Below are 22,983 nucleotides of genomic sequence, written 5' to 3'. Positions count from 1 at the left end.
TCATTCCCACTCTCCTAATAAGTTTTTATTCCTACTGATATTTTAAGTTTAATAAAAAAGGCAATTTCTTTTTTCTCACTCATTTTGAGATTATTAAAAATTTAACATCTATATTTAACATATACAGCATGACATTTTGATATACATATAAATAGAGATATGATTACTATAGCTAAGTAAACTAATGTATCTATCATTCCACGCAGCTAACTTTTGTGCATGTGTGATACGAGCAGCTGAAATTTCTCTCATGATGAATTCCTAGTGGTGGAAAATTATTAACCATAGTCTCCATGTTGAAGAACATTATGTTCAATTAAAAGACATTTTTCAGTCTTCTTTATGTAGTATGCACTTTAAAATTCAGTGCGGGTCTTCATTTCTCTTCATATCTGCTGGATGTGTGTTTTCATTTCAGGAGAGTTGTTGTTCCCATCTCTCTGGAGGTTCTGCATTCCTCTTGGTTTAAAGCCATGGCTGAGATTTAATCACAGAAATTCTTTAATGACAACGCTTGACTCTACTGCTGTCACCAGTACACTGACATTTTTAAAGCCCCAGGATGCTAGAATTTATTATAGCATTTGAAGTGGTGTCATTTAAAAAATCTAGGTCCCTATGCATAAATTTTAGAAAGAGACCTGTTGGCCTTTTTTAATTGTGGGAGTAATGCCAGGGGAGGAGAAGTATCTCCTTTTTGTAGTCCTGCTATCACTCATCTCTGAGAGAGAGACTCATGCTATTTACCTGTGGGCATCCATCTTCAATGATTAGTGGGAATTAAAGTAATTATTATAAATTAATGGCTCTATGAATTGTAAAAGGTTAGATATTATGGAGTTTCATTGTCACAGAGTCAGACAATTAGTGACATATACACTTAGAGACTATACCATAGATCTTGTGACATTTCTGGCCACTCCGCCTTTTATTGCTTTACTCTGTATGATATGATCAGTGTTGCAGTCAGGCCTTTACAGATGCCTACTAAAATTGCAGTATTTTATGAGGAAGAAAAATAATTTTTCATATAGGCTTATATGCAGTTCAGTTTGATTAGTTTCTTAATCACTCTCACCTAGACTTGGCCCCTGTACTGAACTGGTCTGAGCTAGTTTATAGCTATTGAGCTTTGAGCAGTAAATTCCAAGTTCTCAAGTGAGCTGTCATATAATTTAGTAAGAATGCTGATCTGCCGTTATCGGGGTCAAAAACAAGCACTTTGTAAATTGGTTTATTGTATATCACCACAGTATCACCAAATTCAATTGTAGAAATGGCTAACTTTGAGTAAGCAGAGATGAGTGTTGGATTACAGCTGCAATAAACTTGAAATTGATCATCATCTGTGGGTGAATTTGTAGGAAGCAGTTGGTTTGATTGATGCAATATGGGTTACAGAATGCGAAAGAGGTAAGTCAGCAACTCTGGTCAGTTGAGGTGCAGAAGGTCACTGGGCGCTGGTGAATTACTGTTTGTCTGAATTTGGCAAGCCATGTTGGAGCAGCTGAACTAGATCTAGCCAAGCTTTCCCAAAAAAGGGAACAACCAAAATCAATCAAAGAATATATCATTCAGGCTGTAGGATTAAAAACAACTTTGAACATCTGAAAATGAAGCTTTGACTATTCCTAAGAAAAGTATAGCAAAATAATTGTGAGCAGGTTAGAAATTTGCAACATACTTAGGAATGCTACTTAAAGTTCCTAATTTTAGACTAACAATTAGCCTCTCTTTTGGGTACCAAGACAATAATTTGTTTACAACACATGTCTAAGAAAACTTCCAGGGTGGACATAACTGACTGAAGTCAGCCAAACCTATCCAAGTAAGAGCAGTGACTGCTTACAGGTTGTTTTTGTTTGGATATGAGGTTTCCAAAGCTCATGTGTTTATGCGGGAGTGTTCAGAGCTGAAATGATTACATTATGAGAGATGTAAGCTAAATAGTAAATTAAGCCATTTAAAATGGATTAATATTTGGAAAGAACTGTACTGGATAGTAACTTTTTGCAGGTTGGGTATAGCTGGAGGAAGTAGGTCACTTGGTGGCTTATAATTTGTCTCTGGCAACTCCTTCACTCTCCCCTTCCCAGCTGTTAAGAGCAGAGTGTTTCCCTCTACCATGCCCTTCTGCCATGAAGCTCTGCCTTTCCTTGTGTTCAGAGCAATGGAGCTAGCTGACAATGGAGTGAACTTCCAAAACTGTGAGCCCCAAGTAAAAGTTTCTTCCTGTAAGTTGTTCTTATCAGGTATTGTGGTCACAGAGACAAAAGCTAATACATGGCTTCTCAATTATATTTCAGTCAATGTGCTCTTTGCCCCTTGTAGCTCTACTTGCCCTCATTATTAGATTTTCTTTACCTTTCAGACATTTCACCACAAAACTTACAATAAGAAATGCATTGCATGTTTCAACGTAATACATACATAATATGTACAGCTGTAGCAACACTTTCACAAGAAATAGCCTTACTTACATGATAAGCTCTGAAAGGCTCTATTCTATCTGAAACTTGAATACTGGTGGCCACCTGCTTGAAGAATTTCAGGCCCTGCAGTTATAAAGTCTGTTGAGCAGGGTGAAGTGAAACAGGTGCAGCCTCCACTTGCATGATCCTTCCTAGCATTAGAATTTAAAGAGATCGGAAATATTACAACTACCTGACTAGAAATCAAGTAGGAAAAGTTCATCAAAGATCCCCTATAATTAACATTGCCCTTATAAGGGGCATCAATCTCTGGGATGTATGTGGATATCCAAAGGTGGATGGTCATATAGAGCTTGTGTTCATCGGTAGGGACTTTTCATGATGGGCTCTGATATTTTGTATTCCAGAATTTCCTAACCCTTAGCATCCAACATAGTACCCAATTCATTACTTGTATGTTACCGAGTGGTAATTGAATAAATGAATGAATGATGAAACTGAGAAGAATCAGATGTATTCCATTCAATTTTTGTGGTAGAACCTCAGCCAAGACTAAGCCAAAGCAGTGAGCACTGAAAAGGTGAGTAAGGTAGGGTTCATAATTACTGGTTTCGGGTATGATAGAAGCAGTAGCAGGGGCTGGGGATGTGGCTCAAGCGGTAGCGCGCTCACCTGGCATGCGTGCAGCCCGGGTTCGATCCTCAGCACCACATACCAACAAAGATGTTGTGTCTGCCGAAAACTAAAAAAATAAATATTAAAAAATTAAAAAAAAGAAGCAGTAGCAGCAGATGGTTATGGAATAAAGAACCTCAGATCACTTATAACAGTAGCATAGAGTAACAGCTTTTATTTCAACAGTGGCTCTGTGTCTTACAATAGTAACAACAACAGCCTGGGACTGAAAATTGCAAAACCTGGCTCGGTCACCTTGATTCACCTTGCCATGATGATAACCCCACTGTGACTGGTGGTGCTATTCAGTACAAGCTAGAGCATGGTCCCCATTCTCCACCCTTTCTTAAATAACTACCCTATTCCACTCTACCTCATCTCTCTCCAGGGAATTCTTTACTGGATGCTGGCAATCAGAAACGACTGTGAGGAAACAATTTTCCATTTGAGACAAATAGGTATTTGACCCATAGATCTCTCTGTGGATTTTAGAAATGGCAGATATGGTGGTCGAGGGGTGTTTCTATTGGATTCAGTACTTAACTAGGAGAAAGAAACCAATAAATAATATATATTACTTTTATCTCCATGTAGTTCCATGCTAAATCTGGCACATAGTGGCTTTTAAGAACTAACTTTTCAATTATCAGGAATTTGGTGAATCTTTTACTGAGCAAACCCATTATTAAAAATTAAATTGTGCAAAAGTACCATTAAATAAATTAATAAAACAAAGGTAAGGAGTACCAAATGCTTATGAATTTTTTTATTATTTTATTGTTATACTCTTGAGGCTTGTTATATCTGAATGGTGGAAATGCTTCATAATGGATTTTATGGTACGTCTCTTCCCATCTGGTAATATCATCTTGTTTGGTAAAAATCAGCCACATTGAAAATATTTATACTGTGGAAATTGGTATTATTGAGAAATTATATTGGAACCTATATCCTTTTTAAATGAAGCACTACCCCCCAAAAAAAAATCAGCCTAGAGTGCTTATTGTTGAATATTTGATAATACAACACTGACTCCAGTTATAGCATCTCAGATACTGTTGTCAATTAGCACTGAGAGAAAAATAAAAATAACAAGTAACAATCGAAAACTTTGGTTCAAACCAGAAATCTAGGTAATTCAGATGAGTCCATTGTAAACATACTGAGAGGCAGAAGAACTAGCACAGAGTTTCCCAAACATTATGTTCATGGAATCCTGTGTGTATCAGTCAGAGTTCTTCAGAGAGGCAGAACCAGTTGCATATAAATATACACATTTACATTCCTGTGCATACATTTGTATACACATATATAAATACACATGTATGTAGATAAAGGAGTGAGAAGGAAGAGGTTTATTTTGAGGAATTGCCTCATGTGATGTGAGCTTAAGTTTTTGTATGTAGCGTCTTTCAGCTGATTGGGTGAAGCCCGTGCACATCATTGAGGATTATTGCCTTTCCTTAAAATCAACTCATTATAGATATTAAACTTATCTACAAAATACATTCACAGAAACTCCTACATAGGGTTTGATCAAATTCCTAGGTAGAATAGCCTAACTGCATTGGAACAGAATTATTATTGTTCATTCAACATTTTTCTATGGCACGTTAGGTCAGAAGAAATATTAACCTTTTTATTTATTAAGGTCAAACAATTAAAATTTTATGCCCTAAAGACCTTAGTAATCATTTGAAATAAATAGTACATATACATTTTAATTTTTTTTTAAATTGGTCACAATTATTTACAAACCCTAGAGTCATACTGACACTACCACCCTCATTCCCTGCTCCATGACACTTTTCATATGCTACTTATGATATGGAAATTAAAGAAAAACAGTGCTTTGCTAAAACCATTGGAAGGAATATACTAAATTTGATGTTGGGATTATGAACTACCTTCAGCACGTACATTTTTTACAATTTCCTGCAGGTGCCAAATATCCTTTGAAACTTGAAGATGTCCCATTGCACCCCACATTTTGCTATGCCCTGTGATCCTTGTCTCTGATTAGAGTGATTACAAGGAGAATTTGTCGAATACTTTGAGTCATGGAATCCCATTCTTGTTATGACTTATTATTGTTCCTGTGATGTAGAACCACAATTTTTCTGGGCTCTTTCCTACAGAGAGTAATAAAAGTTGCAACAATTAAAATTGTCTTATGGGCTCCTTCTATTCATATTTTTTAGTTAATTCTGGAAAACAATTTGGGTTGTGTGAATGGATGTGTGTCTGTCTGTCAAAGAGGTTGTAGCTATACAGGCAAATTCCTTTTAAAGTAGTGCTTTCAAAAGTCTCAAAGTTTTAATTATATAAATTAATAAGTTATATGTATTTATGACATGGAAAAAACCCTTTATTTAACTGATTGAATAATTTATAAGTTAAAGAATTTCACAACATGTCAGAGCCAAGGTCAGATGTCATGAAATGAAAAGAAGGCTTTTCTGACTCCTGCCTGGCCCGTATCTGCCCTCGTCTGCCTTCTCCTTTGCTCATTCTGATCACACGTTTTTCTGGATTTATCTTCAGCCCCAAAAGGTCAGCTGCTCTGAAATACTAAAGGTCACCAACTGGTGAGGACCAGAAACACTATATCTATATCATCCAGAGTGGCTTATTCAAAATTCTCCCGGAATGGTGGGGACTGATTTTAACAATTAACTTTTGGGTTAATTGTTAAAAATAGTTATTTTTGTAAAATTCAGGGGAAAAAATTTAGAAATACAAGAATTCACATTTAAAGTCTTTCTCAGGAAATGGTCAGAATCAAAGAATGATGCTAATGTAGATGGTTCGAATGATAAGACTCAGTGAAATAGAATGTTAATTGAATCTTCTCAGATTTGTGTGAAAGTTTGGACATTTCTCATTATAACACTGACCGACCTCACTAAACAAGAGTGGCCCTTACAAATATGACAGGATCATTTATATGAACTCTTAATGCTCAAAAATGTTGAAAAAGTACTTGGAAGGTTGTGAAATTTGAACTCAATAGAAATGAACTGGAATGTACCTTTAAAAATCCTATTTGTGTGTGTTCATTCACTTCTGGTCAGCTTGTATAGGAGTCTTATAAGACTAAAGACTATCTAGATCTATTAGCTTCAATTTAAATTGTCACAGCTATCAGAAATGCTAACTAAACGTTAACTTATTCTAGAATATTTTGCTTCTCTTCACCTGTTTCCTTACATGGTTTACTCCAGTCAGATTTTTTAGCACCACATAAAGAAACTGACTAGTTGTTTGAGGAATCATATCAAATGATGGGGGAACTCTGAGGCTGGTAGCAGATATGCACATCAACTATGCGGATTTCAGTAGTTCAAACACAGAACACTTTGACACAGACTGCACAGTCTGAAGAAATCTAAAAACCAAGAGTGCACTTTGATCCGATTGAATTTGGAGGGGTAGGAATTGAAGCTCTCTGTTAAATCTTGCCATCTTCTTTTCACTTTTTAGTGGTTTATTTCCTTTCCACCTCTGGGGAAGGGCAAGGCTAGTCATTTCTCTCCATACTCCAAAGCTCTGTAGAAACCAAGAGTTTGGTTTACTGGTGGTCTGTGTAGTGCCACTCATTGGGGGCACTTTGGTTTCTGCTTGTTTGTGCCTTTGTGTGGAGTGCTCATTCTGAGATCGCAGGTGTCACCTCCGAGGGCAGAGAGGGTGTGGAAGCAGACCTGCCCAGGCTGGTTAATGAGGTTCTCCTGTCTGCTGCTCTCGACTACCGTGCCAGTCACCAAGCCTATTCCTGGCTGCTCTCAGACCCAGAGCCATCTCTAGAGGGAGTGGGATCTGGAGGGATCACATTTCTGCTGTCACCACAGCATCTTGGAGTGAAAATGAACATCTGGGCAGGCATTTAGGACATGATGCGGTGAAGAGTGACACATAATTGAAGGGGGCACATGGAGAAACAGCCCTATCTCTTCTTTATTGAGAAACAGAAGATAATTTATAGTCTCTGAGCTCACTCTGTAACTTCCTGGTGGAACCCCCTTCTTCTACACCTACATTTCCCTTATTTACCTTAAAGCTGGAGGAGAGCCCTTTAAAAATGCCAGGACACAGGGAATTCACTGGTATTAACTTCAGGTGCCCTAAGAAATGTCAACCTGCATAATCCACTTCACATAACCCCCTGTCTGGTCTTGCTGGGTTTGAGCTTTTCATAATGATTTGCACCTAGAAGCTGTCAATCACTGTTTGATGAATAAAGATACAGTGAGCATCATTTGTCAATTCCTCACTTCCTGCATTCAAGGTCTCTTATCCTGATCTTCCATGTTGTTAGTGGTCTTTGACACGTCTGCCTCCTCCTCAGTTGAGCTAAATGTTACATTTAATTATTTATTTGATTTATTATAAAGAACCCAAGGCACTGGGTGCAGTGGTGCATGCCTATAATGCCAGCAGCTCAGGAGGTTAAGGCAGGAGGATCACAAGTTCAAAGCCAGCTTCAGCAATTTGGCAAAGCCCTAGGCAACTTAGCGAGACCCTGTCTCAAAATGAAAAATTTTAAAAGGAGAGCTGGGATGTAGCTCAGTGGTTAAACACCGCTGGGTTCAATCCCTGGTACTTCCAAAAAAAAAAAAAAGAACCTAAGGCAAGAGAAAGGAATGTGAGTGATTGGGAAACCCCAAATGGCAGTACTTCCTCCTCCTTCATAAGTTTCAACTTTGAAATCATCTCATTATTATAGCTAATACTTTTTAGTTTGGGGAAGTATTCAAGCTGAGAAAATTTTATATTCTTCCTATTTAGAGAAATTGGAACAGGAAGGGGAAGAGCCAGTTTCTTCACGTGGTGAAGTGGCTCCAAGTGTGATTGCAGAAGTTAAATATGGTTGGCAGGCATGTGGCCTCTGTTGTAACCATTTTTGTTCTGCTCTGATACTAATGCAGTCAAAGAAAAGATACAAGAGAAGGAGTGTGATAGTCATGATGAAACTTTATTTATGGATGCTTGAATTTGAACTTTTTTCTGGTGCAGAATATTATTCTTTGATTTTTGTTTTCTAACCACTGCTCACAAGTTCCACAGAAGCAGGGAGTGAATGGGATTTGGCCCAGAGGCCATGCTTTGCAGACCCCAAAATGAGTCTTACTAATTCTCCAAGCATTCAGAATCATTAGGGTGTTTGGGAGAATTAGAACAGCCTCCAATTAGCAAAAAGGAGGAGCTGCACTTTGATACCTTAGCAGCACCCCTTCCACCCCCAAATGTATCCAAAATGTTCCAAGTCAGAGACAGGTGATTGTTGAAGGACTAATAATATTGAATGAAGCCAGTTCAGACTTTTCAGTGTGAAATTGCTGAAGATGCTTCCATTTCCCCCAACATCTGTCCATCTTTCCCTCCCAGGAAGTTTTCACAAGTTTGCTGTTGCAGAGCTTGGAGACATTAAGACATGCAATGTGACTGTTGATTTCGTGATCCTGCTAAGCCTTGATGCCCCTTTGTCATTACATGGAGAGACCATAGACCTTCCAATAGATGGACAGTGCTTGTGAATTTAGCATTTATAGATGGCAAAATTTTGAGGATACTGAAAACTCTCTTGCACAAACCACATATATTTATTTGTTCACTAAAATTTTTTGAAAAGAATTAAGGGAGCATACATGTGCCAGGAATTACTCTTTGTTGGCATCAAATACTTATTAATTTTAGTATTAATGAGATATTAGAGACACATATTTTCCTGATGAAATTAATACTTCTTATCTATTCATTTTTTGTGTTTTTAAAAGTGGAGTTTGGTTCAATTGCTTACTATTAGAATTTTCTAATGGTAAAGTGTAACATTTGACATCATTATAAATGAACAATTTTTAGTCAATACTTCAAACTGTTTTGCATTTTGGTTTCTAACCTCATATTTGACAATAGAATTAGCATTAGAATATCTGCTATAGTTGATAATTAGAATATCTGCTATAGTTAATATTTTCTAGGCACTAGGCTAAATCTTTTCCCTGATTTATCCCATAATCTGATATCATTAATTTCATTTTTACAGGAGAGCAATTGAGATATTAACCAACTCACTCTTAACATAACATAGCTTGAAATAGAAAGGGCAAATCACAGAACGTCTGATTTTAGCTCTCATTAGTGGACTTAATATGGATGTCACTTTTCATGCTAGAAATATTAAAATAAAGAACTTCAATATTTGGAAATAGGACTATTGTGGCATTAAAATACTCAAATAATATAATAAAAAGTAAAGTATAAAGAAATCTTCAAAAGTGAGGAACGATTTAATAATGAATGAAAGAGGAAGCAAGATTATAGATTTGTTAAATGATAGCTACTTGCTGAATGATAGATGTTCTGTACTTTCTGGACAGAGAGCTACTTGCAGGTTAAAGAATAACCAGCCTTTATGGACATGGACTTGGATTTAGATGAAAAAAATTTAGAGAAGCTCTGAACCTGATTCATTCTGAAGCTGACAGAGTAATCCTGGTATCTAGATGTTTTAAGTTTTTCTTCTAAGTAGTTAGTGTCTAGGAAGGGGAAAACATGCTCAAATCCATGTCATTCTACCCTCTAGATTAGGCCTATGTGTTTGGCAGATAACAGCTCAAAGCCTAATTACATAGCTATTAGAGGTCAGTCGACAATCTCAAATATCTGGCCACATTCAGTGGATCTTTAGTATCAACTACTTTGCAGCATGCTCCATTCTCTGACCTTTTTTAACCATTTTCTAAATCCCCTTCCTCCATTGCCTACTCTATTATACACTCATAAAATGTCCATTTATCAATATCTAGCATATCAGCACTGTGTTCTGCTTCTAAATTATTACAGTGGAGCTAGAGCTTTTGCAGAAAAACTGAGCAAAATGAAATGATTTTTTTTATCACCCCGAGGGAGCAGTTCTGTTTGGGATATTTGTGGAAGAAACCCCATGGATTTACATTTATGAGATTATGTCTGATAAGAGCCATTATAATCTCTTATCACCATAAGAATACCAGTATTTTATGTCAAGTAGAAGTAAGATGCTTATTCCTAGTGGGACATATTTACACCAAAATTATTTCATGGGCTGTGTGTGTGTGTGTGTAGAGGTATTGGTTCATGAAAGAGTATTAAGTGGGTGCCTTACTATCTCAATGCAATAATTTCTTGTTTGCAGAAATGAAAATGCTCTCATTTCTTTTTCTTTTTATTGGGACCCTGATAGAAAGAAAACTAGAGATAGAGATAGACTAGCATAGAGAGAGGAATTGCAGGGATAGGGGAATTATTTCATCTGAGAACACTGATTGACATAGTGATCATGTGCCCCAGGTCATAAATTATGCTAAGTTAAAATCAGTTTTTGCTTCCTGAAATTCTTGAATTATTCATATAACCAGTCAAAGAAATAAGGAGGGCTTCCTCTATAGTGTTAAGAAGGAAAAGAAGGAATTAACTGAGGTCCATGGGGGGAAAAAAAACACTAACCAAAGTAGTGTTGAAAGAACGAGAAAATCACCTGCTATCCAAGTGATGTACACAAATCCAGTATTGGGTGTTCCACTGAAGAAAGTATGTTTGCTTTGGAAAATATTCTCACATCATGCACTGCCCTTATCAGCTGTCTTCCCCATGAAGGGTCCTTCTGCTGGATATCCTATTTCCAAAGTACTCAGAGATGAAAAAAAAAAAAAAAAAACAGATCATGATCACATCTTTATTAAATATTCTTTTTTAGGAATTTATGAATGACAAAATCATTAGAACACTGAGAGATTTTGTGCATGGGTTTTGTTTTATCCTTATCAATTAGGCTTAATAGTTAGGAAAAGTAAATTAGTGATGCATAGACCATTTGGTTTTGAAAAAGTCACTTCTGCCTGGTGTCTTTAGCTCTCAAGCCAGGCTTCTCAGTGGGACATAAGTATCAAAATTTTGGCGGGGGGGAAGAATTTCACAATTCACATTGTTCTATCCTCTTAATTTTGGTATTGTCAAAATCTTCAAGTCAAACAAGACAGGAGCATAACAATGCTAAACAAGTTTGGCTATCACTCCTAGGAGGAGCCACAGTCCAACCTAGGGAACAATGGATGTCTCAGTCAGAGATTCTTAGAAAGAATTTTTATCCCCATTCCTCCTCCTTTATCCTCACAACCCTCTGCCCTATCTAGAGTTCTTCTAATCCTGCCATGCTCCTCCTCCCTACCCCACTATGAATCAGCCTCCTTATATCAGAGAAAACATTCGGCATTTGGTTTTTTGGGATTGGCTAACTTCACTTAGCATTATCTTCTCTAACTCCATCCATTTACCTGAAAAAGCCATGATTTTATTCTCTTATTGCTGAGTAATATTCCACTATGTATATATACCACATTTTCTTTATCCATTCATCTACTGAAGGACATCTAGGTTGGTTCCACCCTTTAGCTATTGAGAATTGCGCTGCAATAAACATTGATGTGGCTGTGTCCCTGCAGTAGGCTGTTTTGAAGTCCTTTGGGTATAGACCGAGGAGTGGATAGCTGGGTCAAAAGGTGGTTTCAGTCCCAGTTTTCCATACTGCTTTCCATATTGACTGCACCATTTTGCAGTTCCAGCAGCAATGTATAAGTGTGGCTTTTCCCCCACATCCTCACCAACACTTATTGTTGCAGTATCCTTGATGACTGCCATTCTGATTGGAGTGCAGTGAGATCTTAGAGTAGTTTTGATTTGCATTTCTCTAATTGATAGAAACATTGAACTTTTTTTATATATATTTGTTGATTGATTGTATATCATCTGTGAATTGTCTGTTCAATTCCTTGGCCCATTTATTGATTGGGTTATTTGGTTTTTTGGTGTTTAGCTTTTTGAGTTCTTTATATACCCTAAAGATTAGTGCTCCATCTGATGTGCAAGTGGTAAAAATTTGCTCCCAAGCTGTCTCTCTATTTACCTCACTGATTGTTTCTTTTGCTGAAATGAAACTTTTTAGTTGAATCCATCCCATTTATTGATTCTTGATTTTAATTCTTGCACTATAGGAGTCTTATTAAGCTAGTAGGGGCCTAATCCAATATGATGGCTATTTGGGCCTACTTTTGAGGTAACAAAACAGCATGGTATTGGCACCAAAATAGACTGGTAGACCAGTGGTACAGAATAGAAGACACAGAGACTAACTTACATAATTACAGTTATATTAGAAAAGATGCCAAAAACATACATTGGAGAAAAGATAGCCTGTTCAACAAATGGTGCTGGGAAAAATGGAAATCCATATACAAGAAAATGAATTTAAACCTGTATCTCTCACCACGCACAAAACTCAACTTAAAGTGGATCAAGGACCTAGGAATTAATAGATCTTTAATAAAGTTCATTTTTCTTTAAACAATATTTAACAAAGAACATGTTTTATCTTCAGGTTTTTAAAGCTGGCATTTAGTACCAAACTATGTGAAGAACCATGAGACACCTTGTATTCCCAGAAAGCTATAAGGCATTCTTTTTTTCTTTTAACCATACTAGGAATTGAACATACGGTCTCATGCAAGCTGGGCACTCTTTTATACATATTGTTAAGTGTTATAAATAAATTTTAACCATAGCATCAAATATCTGTTGATCTTTATTAAAGACCATTTAAAGAAAGTGATCTTTAATTGTTCATTTGATTTTCAACACCCTACAATGACTTTAATCTCAGGGGTCATTTTAAAATTTTATTTAGCAAGGCATTGACTGGGGTTTTTTCTTTACTCCAGAGGCCTTGATAAACATTATTGACATAAGCTGAGCTACATCAATTGGAAAGTCACATCTCATGCAACAACAGACTGTTTTAATTTTGTGAAGAATTGGCTTTTATTTGCAAATAGCACCAAAGAAAGCAATATTATCAAAAGAAGTGGCCTGATAGATCAAGAGATAAATTGGCTGCACTAAATATTTTATTCCCTTTTATTCTACATTTTCATATGACATAAATACTAATTAAACCTCTCAATGGCTTCCTCCTTCCAAGAGAACATTTTCTCTCTGACAAGAAATCTCAGCTAAAGAATGTGCGGTTTACAGGAGACCTGCCATTAAAAACACGTGTCGATTTCACCTGGTGAAGAGCTCATTTGTTTCCACAGTCTGATTGGCAGAGATAACAGGAAGCTCTTACCACAGGCTCTCACCCACTGATGTGATGGAACCCAGTGCCTTTGCCTTGATGTGGTTTCCAAAGACAAACACCCTTAAGACTGTGACATATCTTGTTATCTGGTGTTGCCTGGTACATTTCAAGTAAAAGTGGGAAAAAAGCCATGGTGTTTTGAAGGTTTTAAGGCATCTTTGCTTACATGATGATGGTGGGGTGCAGAAACTAACTCCAGGTTCAACTGAAGTCCTTCAGGTGTTTGGAATGGGTTTGCAGATACGCTGAGGCCCAGAGAGAGCTCCTGCCCATGGGTAGGGGAGTAGAAGGGAGAGGTACCCCAGGGTTCAGTAAACTGTTAGAGATGCGAAATCTCCAGAATCTACTAGAAAACCTTGCCATTCCATACTCATGTTTTCATGCTTCTCATTGCAGGGGAACACTTAAGAATCTGTCCTCAGGAATACACGTGCTGCACCACAGAAATGGAAGACAAGCTGAGCCAGCAGAGCAAACTAGAATTTGAGAACCTCGTGGAAGAGACCAGCCATTTTGTGCGGACCACTTTTGTGTCAAGGCACAAGAAGTTTGATGGTAGGTCAAACAGTTTGGCTTCACTTAGTTTTTCTCAGGGAAAAGGTGTGCTTTTCTGTGAGAATCATGCTGTTTTATGAAAAGCTTTTTTTTTTTTCTTGAAGGAGATTTTCATTCCCTCTTAAACATTTATAGTATTGTCTATTTTTAGGAAAAGCATGAACTTTCTTGACAATGTGTGATTTTTTTACAATATAATCTTGGAAAAAAAATCTGATTTACCCAAAAGCCATTTTGCATTTGTGCTTTGCCTATAAAATTTATTCTGAAAGATTTAGCTCAACTTTTCCTTTTTAGGGTGAATCTAAACCAAGTTTTGTCACTGGGGTTTGTCTTCTACTTTCGTATGGGGATATTCATTTTTTTAAAATTGTGTCAGTTAAGATTACTTGATATATAACATCCCTTCTAAGAAGACAGACTCGTCTTAGCTGCCAGTGACATGGACTCCTTTATTTTAGAGTTTGCTGTTGTGATAACACATCTTACCTGGTACTCGTGACACATTCTACGTAAGATTTAGATCTTCTTTCTCTTTCCTGTTTATAAACAATCTACTTCATTTCTTTGTTCTATTGGTTTCATAAATATTTTTGGATTCGAAAGCACAAAGACCAAAAGCAATTATTACTGAGTTTCAGCACCGAATTTTCTCATCAGAGCCTCAGAGAAGTAATCAAATGCAATCTGATTTTTATAGCAATGTTAATAGTGATAACAATAAGGTTAAATATTTTTGGATGGTGCAGTTTTTTAGGGCTCAAAGAAGTGAATGTACCTTTCTATGATTGTAAACCAGGCTTGTGAACGGTGGCAAGCCTGCCTTATGTCCCCTCCAACATGTCACATTGCCCTAGAGCAAAAGAGCTACTGCTCATTTTCTTTACCCTGTTCAGTTATGTACAGCAGAGCCATCTTGGGAAAGCTTACAAAGTCTTTTCTGTGTAGTAGGACAAATGTTCTACTTCATTGCCGCTTTAAACTATTATTGTGACACTGATTTCTTTCAAATTAATCCTCCAAATTAGAAAAGACTTGGTCACCCGTGTTTTCGGTTCTCATGGTGATATGACATTTTCCATGCACGTGACTAGGACTTCATCTTTTCTGCAAGTATGTTTCAAGGTCTTCATATTCCTTCTTTTTCTCTTGCTCTGTTTATAACTTTTTCTGAGGGTATATAAGAAAATAATTCCTTATGTAGCAGCCATGCAATGCAGGTTGTTCCCTCGAATACAACTGGGGAGTAAAAAAAGGTTGCCCTTGACTGACAGATTACAAATCTAGTGGCATTCAGGGACTCTGTGTTTCGGGGACGACAATCTATCATTTCAAATTGAGGCAAATTGAGACATCTAGTTATTTGTTACAAAAGCAGGTGATGTGATCTGCTGTTACTGATTTTTATCTATGTTGTTGGAAAACATAGTGCCTTCCCAAATTTCTGCTCCTGGTGATGCTAAAATAAATCAAGGGCAGTATTTGCAATTGATCATTTATATTTCTTTTAAGAAAAATATTAAATGTTATGTAGTTTTATGGTGAGAGTTTGTTTTTTTTTTATAAGTAAAGCTATTCAAGAAGACTGAACCACATACTTCTGAGATTATCATATGAGTAGCTTTTAATATCTTTGGGTCTACACAATTTAATCCCAGACCTCATTTGTCTTTGTTTTACTAAAGAAGTCTCAGTCTCTCCCCCACCACTCTCTCTCTCCCTCTCCCAGGTGTGGTTCAAATTGATCTAGTGTACTTAAGGGTGTGATGTCAATCAGTTTGACAGGACATTGATTTTGCTCAGATTAGATCTGACACAGGGTGATGAATTCTTTAGCAACAGTTGTATTAGGCTGCCATGAGGGAGAAGTTAAGATTTTTCCCCCCTTGGCAAAATTTTATCCAGACTTTACAAAAAAAAAATTTAAAAATGATTGTTTTCATCTCTTAGAGCCCATTCTTAACAATATTATCATTATCATCCTCAATTTAAAAAGTCATCATAGTATTTTCTGCCTTTTTTTCCCCCAGTCCAGGGAATAGAACCCAGGACCGTGTACATCTCCAGCCCCTCCATTGGCTTTTTACAAAAACACTTTCTCCTGGCATTTATTGATGAGTTTCAGTTCTCATGAGTACAGAAGAACTGTCTAGGATGACTTGGAGAATGTTACCTTCTGAATTTTATTTTCTCACATGAAGCCAATGCTCCTGTAAAGGACTTTGAGTTTCTTATTAGTAACTTCCACAGTGAGTCATTTTGCATTATTACTGGAGTCTCTTTATCCAGAATGTTCTGTTTGAGGTTCTGCCTCAGGTGCCACTTTCTCAGAGAGATAGTTCTGTTATTTGTATTCTGTACATCTTTGTGGGCTCTAAGGTTCTATTGTGAAGACAACAAAAACTACTGCTTAATTTAAAATCATGAGGCACTGACTTTCCTTCCTAGTTTCATTAAGTACAACAACAACTTGGACTTCTCTGATATGTGTGAGTCAGTCCCTGGTACATTCAAAGAGGTTGAATCCAATCACTGGGATAATTAGTCTCCAGTTGTTGCTTTCCTTATTATATTACAATGTCTTGATTCCATTTAACTTTTTGGTTTCTGGCAGACATGATTCTCTTTTAAAATTTGAGATTCTAATATGCTTAACATAAAACCACATGCTTCTCATGGTCATATTCTTTCCCATTTTTTAATTAATATTTTGGGTAAGATTTATCATAAGATTTATTTAGAAGATACCATTTATTTAGAAGATACCATTTGCCAATAATTATTGGAAGGTGGGCATCTAAACCTGAATTCATAGGAACTCTTCCTCAACTTTTCCGCAATCACCAAGCTTTGCTTTGCAGTCCCACTGAGAGTAACATTTTCAGCTGATGGACAAGGAATTGAAAAAGTATATAGTGCCACTTGCAGAAATTTCATTCTTTGGTAGATAATTTTCTTATCACTGGGTACCTGTTTTTTTTTCCCCTGACTATGAGGATAAAATTGAAATTTTATCAAGAGTATATATAAAATTTATGTTCTTGGCACCAGTTCTTCTCCCAGGGTCCTATGGAATTTTATTTGTTTTCTCCTTTCTCTGGCCAAATGTCTACCTGGCTTTTTATCAGTCACCCCCGTAAGCCCCTCCCCCCTTTGTCTGGGGTCGCTACAAAGTTCCCTCAGCACTTTACAGGGGTGTCCTCCACAGGCTTTGTAGCTGAGCCCCGTTTTTGGTTTGCTTCACAGGGTCTATTGTCCTGGACAAAAAGCCAGCTCAGTGCAGCTGGTAGAGTGACCACAGCTTTGTCCCCTCCCTTCTCACCTTTCCCCTCTGCCACATACCTTAGAAACCCACAAGTCCAAAAACAGCTGCAGGAAGTCACATTAAAAGGCAGACAAAGGGAAGGTCCTGTTGGGCTCCCCCTCTTTTGACTTGAATTGTGTCTTTAGGGACCTGTCAAATTGGCATTCCTGTTTCAATGCCTGGTGCTGTTTGCTCCTAAGTGCTTTGTTAGGAGCCCAGGACAGGGAGAACTGCTATACTGATAGTGAGAGTAAGAAGAGAAAACACCTGGCCCAGATCCTCAGTCTTGAAGAAGCTAACCCTGTTTCTCACGGGGAGATTCTAAGGCGGTCACACAAATATGAAGCCGCAGGGTCAGGGTTCTGCCCCAGGCCCAGCACAGCAGGATCCTTGCTCTCAGCCTCCTCTACCCCATAATCTCCCCAGTGCTTTCTAGTGCTCAGTTGGGCTGGCAGTTCATGGTCAGCCAGCCAGCCATCTATCTCCCCCGCCTGTCCTGTCCCAGTTTTTGTGGGAAGGAAATGGAAATGACCATCAGAGAAAAGTGGAAGGAGATGTTTTTAATCCTTGAAAAGAAAATTGCTCACCTAAATATAGCACAAGCCCCCAAGGAGCCTGGAGCTTGGAAAGGGAGAATGACTTGCCAATTTCCATCAAGAACAAGGGAGCCAAGAGTGTAACCTGAGACGTACATCCCTCTTATAAATAGTAATGTTATAGGAAATCAATGTTTGGTTGAAATTCTAACTCAACTTTTATTTGGGGTGGACACTGGTGAAAATGATTGATATTTCTTTAACAAGGCAATAGTGATATTGGTGGGTCAGGAATCCAGCCACATTTGAGAAAAGGTGGAAAGAGTGTTGATTGGGAAGCTGTGCCTAAATTAAAGCGGAATGCAAAAAAAAAAGGTTATTGAATCAATGAAAGCCCATTGTTTATTCTCCCTACTTACAAGACATAGTGTATTCTATCTTGATTTAGAGGCTAGCACTCTGTTTTCTAAGCATGTCTATGGAATATGGATTATTCAGAGACAGGGATATTTGCTTGAATGGATATTTTATTTTGGTTATTTTATTTTCCTTTAGATTGATTTGAGTGGAAATTTATTCACATTCGGAACTCCATATGAGGTTTTGTGTTTAGTATGTTCTTCTTCATCTTATTATTTTTCTTTTCTTCCTGGTTTTTATTTATGTATTTTAATGATATGCATTTGTCCAGAGATTTTGGCAGCAAGTACATTTTTAAAAGCAAATTTTAAAAAATGAACAGTGATTTCCATCTTCATGAAGAACTTGTTCTGTTGTAACACCTCTGAATACCCATTGCCCTGAATGTGAAAATAATTTATATACAGAAGCATAATATTTTTATGCTGCAAATCTGCTTGTGTTTTCTTTTTAAATATCATTTCTCATCTATATACTGTAGAGATGACAATAATGTAATGACTTCTTTAAAATATAGCCTAATTTTCTCAGAGAATGCACTTATATGAAAAAGAAAAAAAAATCCTAAGTACTTTTCCATATGGTGGTAGAATCCTCCACATTTCTTGTCACATGGGTGACGTTTTGTGTACCTGCGCCTGTGCTTTTGTGTTTCCATTTGAAAACCTATTTTTTTTTTAGAGCCCCGTTGGTAGAAGGCACTTGGCTAATTGTGTAGCGGATGAAAAGATGACTAATGGTGACTAAAATATGGTCCTGGCCTCTCCAGGAGTTTACCTTTTGAGGGAGACATAAACAGAAGACAAACACTAAAGAAGGCAGAATTGACTGTGTGCTAAAGAAGAAATCCACTGGAAACAGAGGAGGTAGTGAGAATTCTGTTTCGAGAAATCACAGGATTTTTGAAAAGCTGGCAATCTGGTACCTCCTAAAGAATGTATTAACATTGTGGTCATTAAAGAGGTGGCAGGAGGAGACAGAGGCTCCACGGATTTTGTATGCATATCTACAGAGCCCTTAGGACATATTAGCATAGTTAATATCGATTTACTTCCAAAGGTTTTAGTTTATTGATAATTATCAAATACCTATGATGTAGATATTTTGCAAAGATTTCATATTCCTCGTTTCCATCTGCCGTTGTATTGTGGAGAACAAACCACAATTGTAGAGCCTAAGTCAGAAGCATTGTCCTTCTTTAATCTTTGGTTTGGCTGTGCTAAGGTACGTTTGACTCTAAATGACAGATTTGATCTGAGCCACTCTAGATATCTCCTATTCTTTTGGGAGTAGCATTCTATCTTGGCCGTGTTCTTCTCTTGGTAGAGCCTGTAGACTCTCAAGCCAGACAGGTGGAGTCAGGAAGCCCCTTAAGGTGTGGAGAACTGACAATCTGTCTTCCCAGTTCTCAGTGACCAAACTAAATCTCTTGGTCCTTCTTGACGTTAGTAGGGGAGGAGATTATACTACTTCACAGAGGTGGAGATGGAGGAGAGGGTACATACTTCCATGGTAATTTACTATAGTTCACACCTGAGCATCTTTGTGATTCCCATCCAATGTTTTCCTCACCACTTTGACTGTTTTTTAATGGATTTCCCAGGAATTCCAGACCAATAAGTATTCTCTCAATCAAGTGCAGTAAGGCACAACTATTATACCACTACCTGTCTTATCCTAACACAGTGATGTACACAGGCATTACCACACACACATACAGAGGAGCACTCACACCTACACACAACACACAACATACTTCCATGGTGTCATTGCAAGAGTAGCAGACATAATATTGCCATTTCATGAGGGTTTCAATGTTAATCGTGGTAGGAAGCAATAAAGTGAATGCATAGGCTTCCATCGAAGTCACAGACATTTTGTGTAAAAGACGGTCTTCTTGAATCCAGAACATTCTGAGGTGAGTTTTAGAAATTAGAGAAATTGTCTTACTGGCACTGGAAAGTAATCTGCCAGATTTTGCAAAAGGTAGGCCTTCCAAAATGAAAATCAGCTGATGAGGGATTTGGCTTTGACAGAGCTGGTGGGTGGGTTTATAAATCACAAATGCCTTGTTTGCACAATGCTGAAGGAGATGATGCTTACTAACTGGGCCTTTTCTATGCAGTGCACAAAGAACCCAGGTCTCTGTACAGGTGGAATCTGTCCTCCTTTCTCTCTTCCTTCCTTCGTCCTCTCTTTTCTTTCCTTCCCCTTTTCTTTATTCCCCCCTCAGACTTTGGCAGATCTCTCAAACTTAAGGATGTACACTGCTAATCAACTGCTTCATGGCTTCTGTGATATATTACCAATCTTTTTCTAATTCTCAGACCCCTACCACACACCTCAAAGTAACTTAAAATATGTTATGCTCACGGTGTAGTTGAAATATTATCATCTTATTATCACCAATTCCCTTGCATGGTGGCTTTGCTGAGCAGCTGTTTCACAGACAAGCCAATTTCTTTTAAGTATTGCTCTATCAGACTCTGAAACCAGCCCTACCAGAAGGGTTCTTGGTCATGAATGTTAATGAGCAGAAAAGTATCTGTGCTCTGACAGAGGCTCACTAATCCTTTGAGTAAGTATGGGTGAATTACAGGAGAAATTTTATTTAAGTTAAATTGATCTGCCACTGAATAGAGAAAACTGATTTTCTTATTTTAATGAAAATCAAGAAAAAATATTTAATGGGGGCATAAATTAGGGCTCTCTGGAAATACTTTTGTCTTTGACCTGAGAACACAGTAGTTTGGTGTAGATTACCCCAACCGCATAGTGTGTGTGAAACTAGGGAACTTAGTGTCTCCAGTGAGATCTGCAAACCAGTGGAAAATGGAGAAAAGTCCCTCCCTCGGGTGGGATTTGGTGTCACTGGATTCTTGATCTTCCTTGGTGATCGATCAGGAGTAGAAATAAAAATGGTCATTCTCTCCTACCCTGAGAAAATACAAAATATCCTTCTTACAAACAAATAAAATGGCAAAGTCACAAAAAATCATTTTTATACTTCTGAAACTCTGAGATGCAGAAGAAGATTCAAGTGAATCTGTGTCTGAAAACACATAGCCAACGCCTAATTGGTTCCTTGAGGTGGACACGTGGGAACAGGATGGGAAGAAAGACAGTCATTGTTGAAACTGGTTGATGAGTCCATAAGGATTTATTGGATTATTCTTATTATTGTATAGTTCTATGGAATATCCATAATAGAAAAGGATTTTTTAAAGAAGAGAAGACATATACATGATAGATGATTTCAATTTGGGAATTCATGGTAGATGCCCAACAGTGTCAACCAGTATTGCCATTTTGTTTTCTTGTGTGCTCCATAGTAAATCACACTGAACTCACCATTTTCAAATTGCAAAGGTGAATGCAACTTATCAGACCCAAACTACTTTGCTTTGGCTTCCACCCAGCATCCTGTTGTTGTTTTACTGGATGTGGCATCTCTAATCTATCCCTGTGAACTAGTTAAAACAACACTTAAGCTTTAGATTTTCCCATAGTGTGATTCAAAATGCTAAACTCTTCTTTACAAGATGTGTGGACACAAAGGTAAACAGAGTCTGGTATGGTTTGGAACCTGAATGTGTAAAAAACACATTTCCCAGGGTGGCACTATTGAGAATCATTATTGAGGTGGGACCTAGTTGGAGATCTTTAGATCCCTGAAGGTGTGTCCTGGAAGGAAATTGCAAGACTCTAGACCCTTTCTAGCAGTTCTCTATTTTCTTTCCTGGCTATGTCATGAACATTTTCACTCTGCAATATGTTCCCACCATGATGCACTACCTCACCACAAGTCCAGAACAACAGGACTAATTGGTCATGAACTGGAAGAACAAAACTGGGAGACAGAATCAACCTTTTCTCTCTATAATTTGATCATCTCAGGTATTTTGTTACAGTGACAGAAAACAGATTGACATTGCATTCAATCACAAATGTCAAGATTCAAAGACAATGTAAGGTGTGTTTTAAAATATTAAAATTGTAACATTTCTATATAATTGAAGAGTTATTATTATATAATTCAAGAGTGATTTGGGATTGGATCATTAACTACAACAAGAGCTAATGGGACTTTTTTAGCAAATCCATTGAAGAAGCAGCTTGCCTAAATAATTCATTTCCTATGATTCCATTTATTTCATTAGGATAAGAATTCTGAACCAAATATGGAGGAAGAGTCAATGGCCAGAGAACAATAAGCTTAAATGCTTCTTAAAGCTCAGGAAAGTTTTTTAAAATTCACTTATTACAGTTTCAGAGTGTGCCATTCTTTCAAGAGGTTTGTTATATTCATCAAATAGACAAATATTATACTTGGGATGATGGTATATACGAGTTCATTGTCTTTATACTCTTTCCTCCCTACTCCTAGATTAATTGAATACAAACAACTTGAAAATGAAAAGCAAACTTTGAAATAAGGTATCTGATAACATGAGCACCAATGTTTGAAGAAATTCTTTCGTTTCTGAAAGTTCCTTTGAATATTTCTCTTTTAGAGACAATAATTCTGTGGTCATTATGGGCTTTAGTTCTCTCAGAATTCCTGTCTCCTTCTCCTTAGTGCTTAGTTAGTTGACACTTTATCATTTTCACTTATTTAGGGTTCTTTTAATAGTGTTCTTTAAAAAATATGATCCATTGCATGTTCTCTGTTCGAGTCTAAGTTCATTAAGTATATGGATTAGGTCTCCTATTTCTATTTTATCTTCCTATGCTTGACTTAATATGGAATGCATTTAATATTGCTACAGTGTTGTCTGAGCATGGTACCAACCTGTGCAGACCCAAGGGCACATACCAGTTAGATGAGTTACTTAAGTTCCTATAATAAATACAACAGAAGAAAATAGGAAGCCTTGAATTCTAGTATCT

The 22,983-nt window shown here is 37.3% G+C and overlaps 1 protein-coding gene across 2 annotated transcripts in view; it reads left to right on the top strand.

The window, feature by feature from the left end:
• Positions 1 to 22,983, top strand: part of GPC6 (glypican 6) — a 1,075,249-nt gene that overhangs the window by 258,380 nt on the left and 793,886 nt on the right. For both annotated transcript variants that reach the window (XM_081287406.1, XM_081287407.1), the window contains exon 2: positions 13,675 to 13,833. In XM_081287406.1, the coding sequence (XP_081143532.1) occupies positions 13,675 to 13,833 (159 nt within the window). The remainder of the gene's footprint in view (positions 1 to 13,674; positions 13,834 to 22,983) is intronic.

Source organism: Spermophilus citellus, assembly GCF_964194105.1.
Source record: "Spermophilus citellus genome assembly, chromosome: 1".
In the NCBI taxonomy this organism is placed as follows: Eukaryota; Metazoa; Chordata; class Mammalia; order Rodentia; family Sciuridae; genus Spermophilus; species Spermophilus citellus.
The sequence above is the reverse complement of the archived record's forward strand: the minus strand, read 5'-3'. Positions and strand labels throughout refer to the sequence as shown.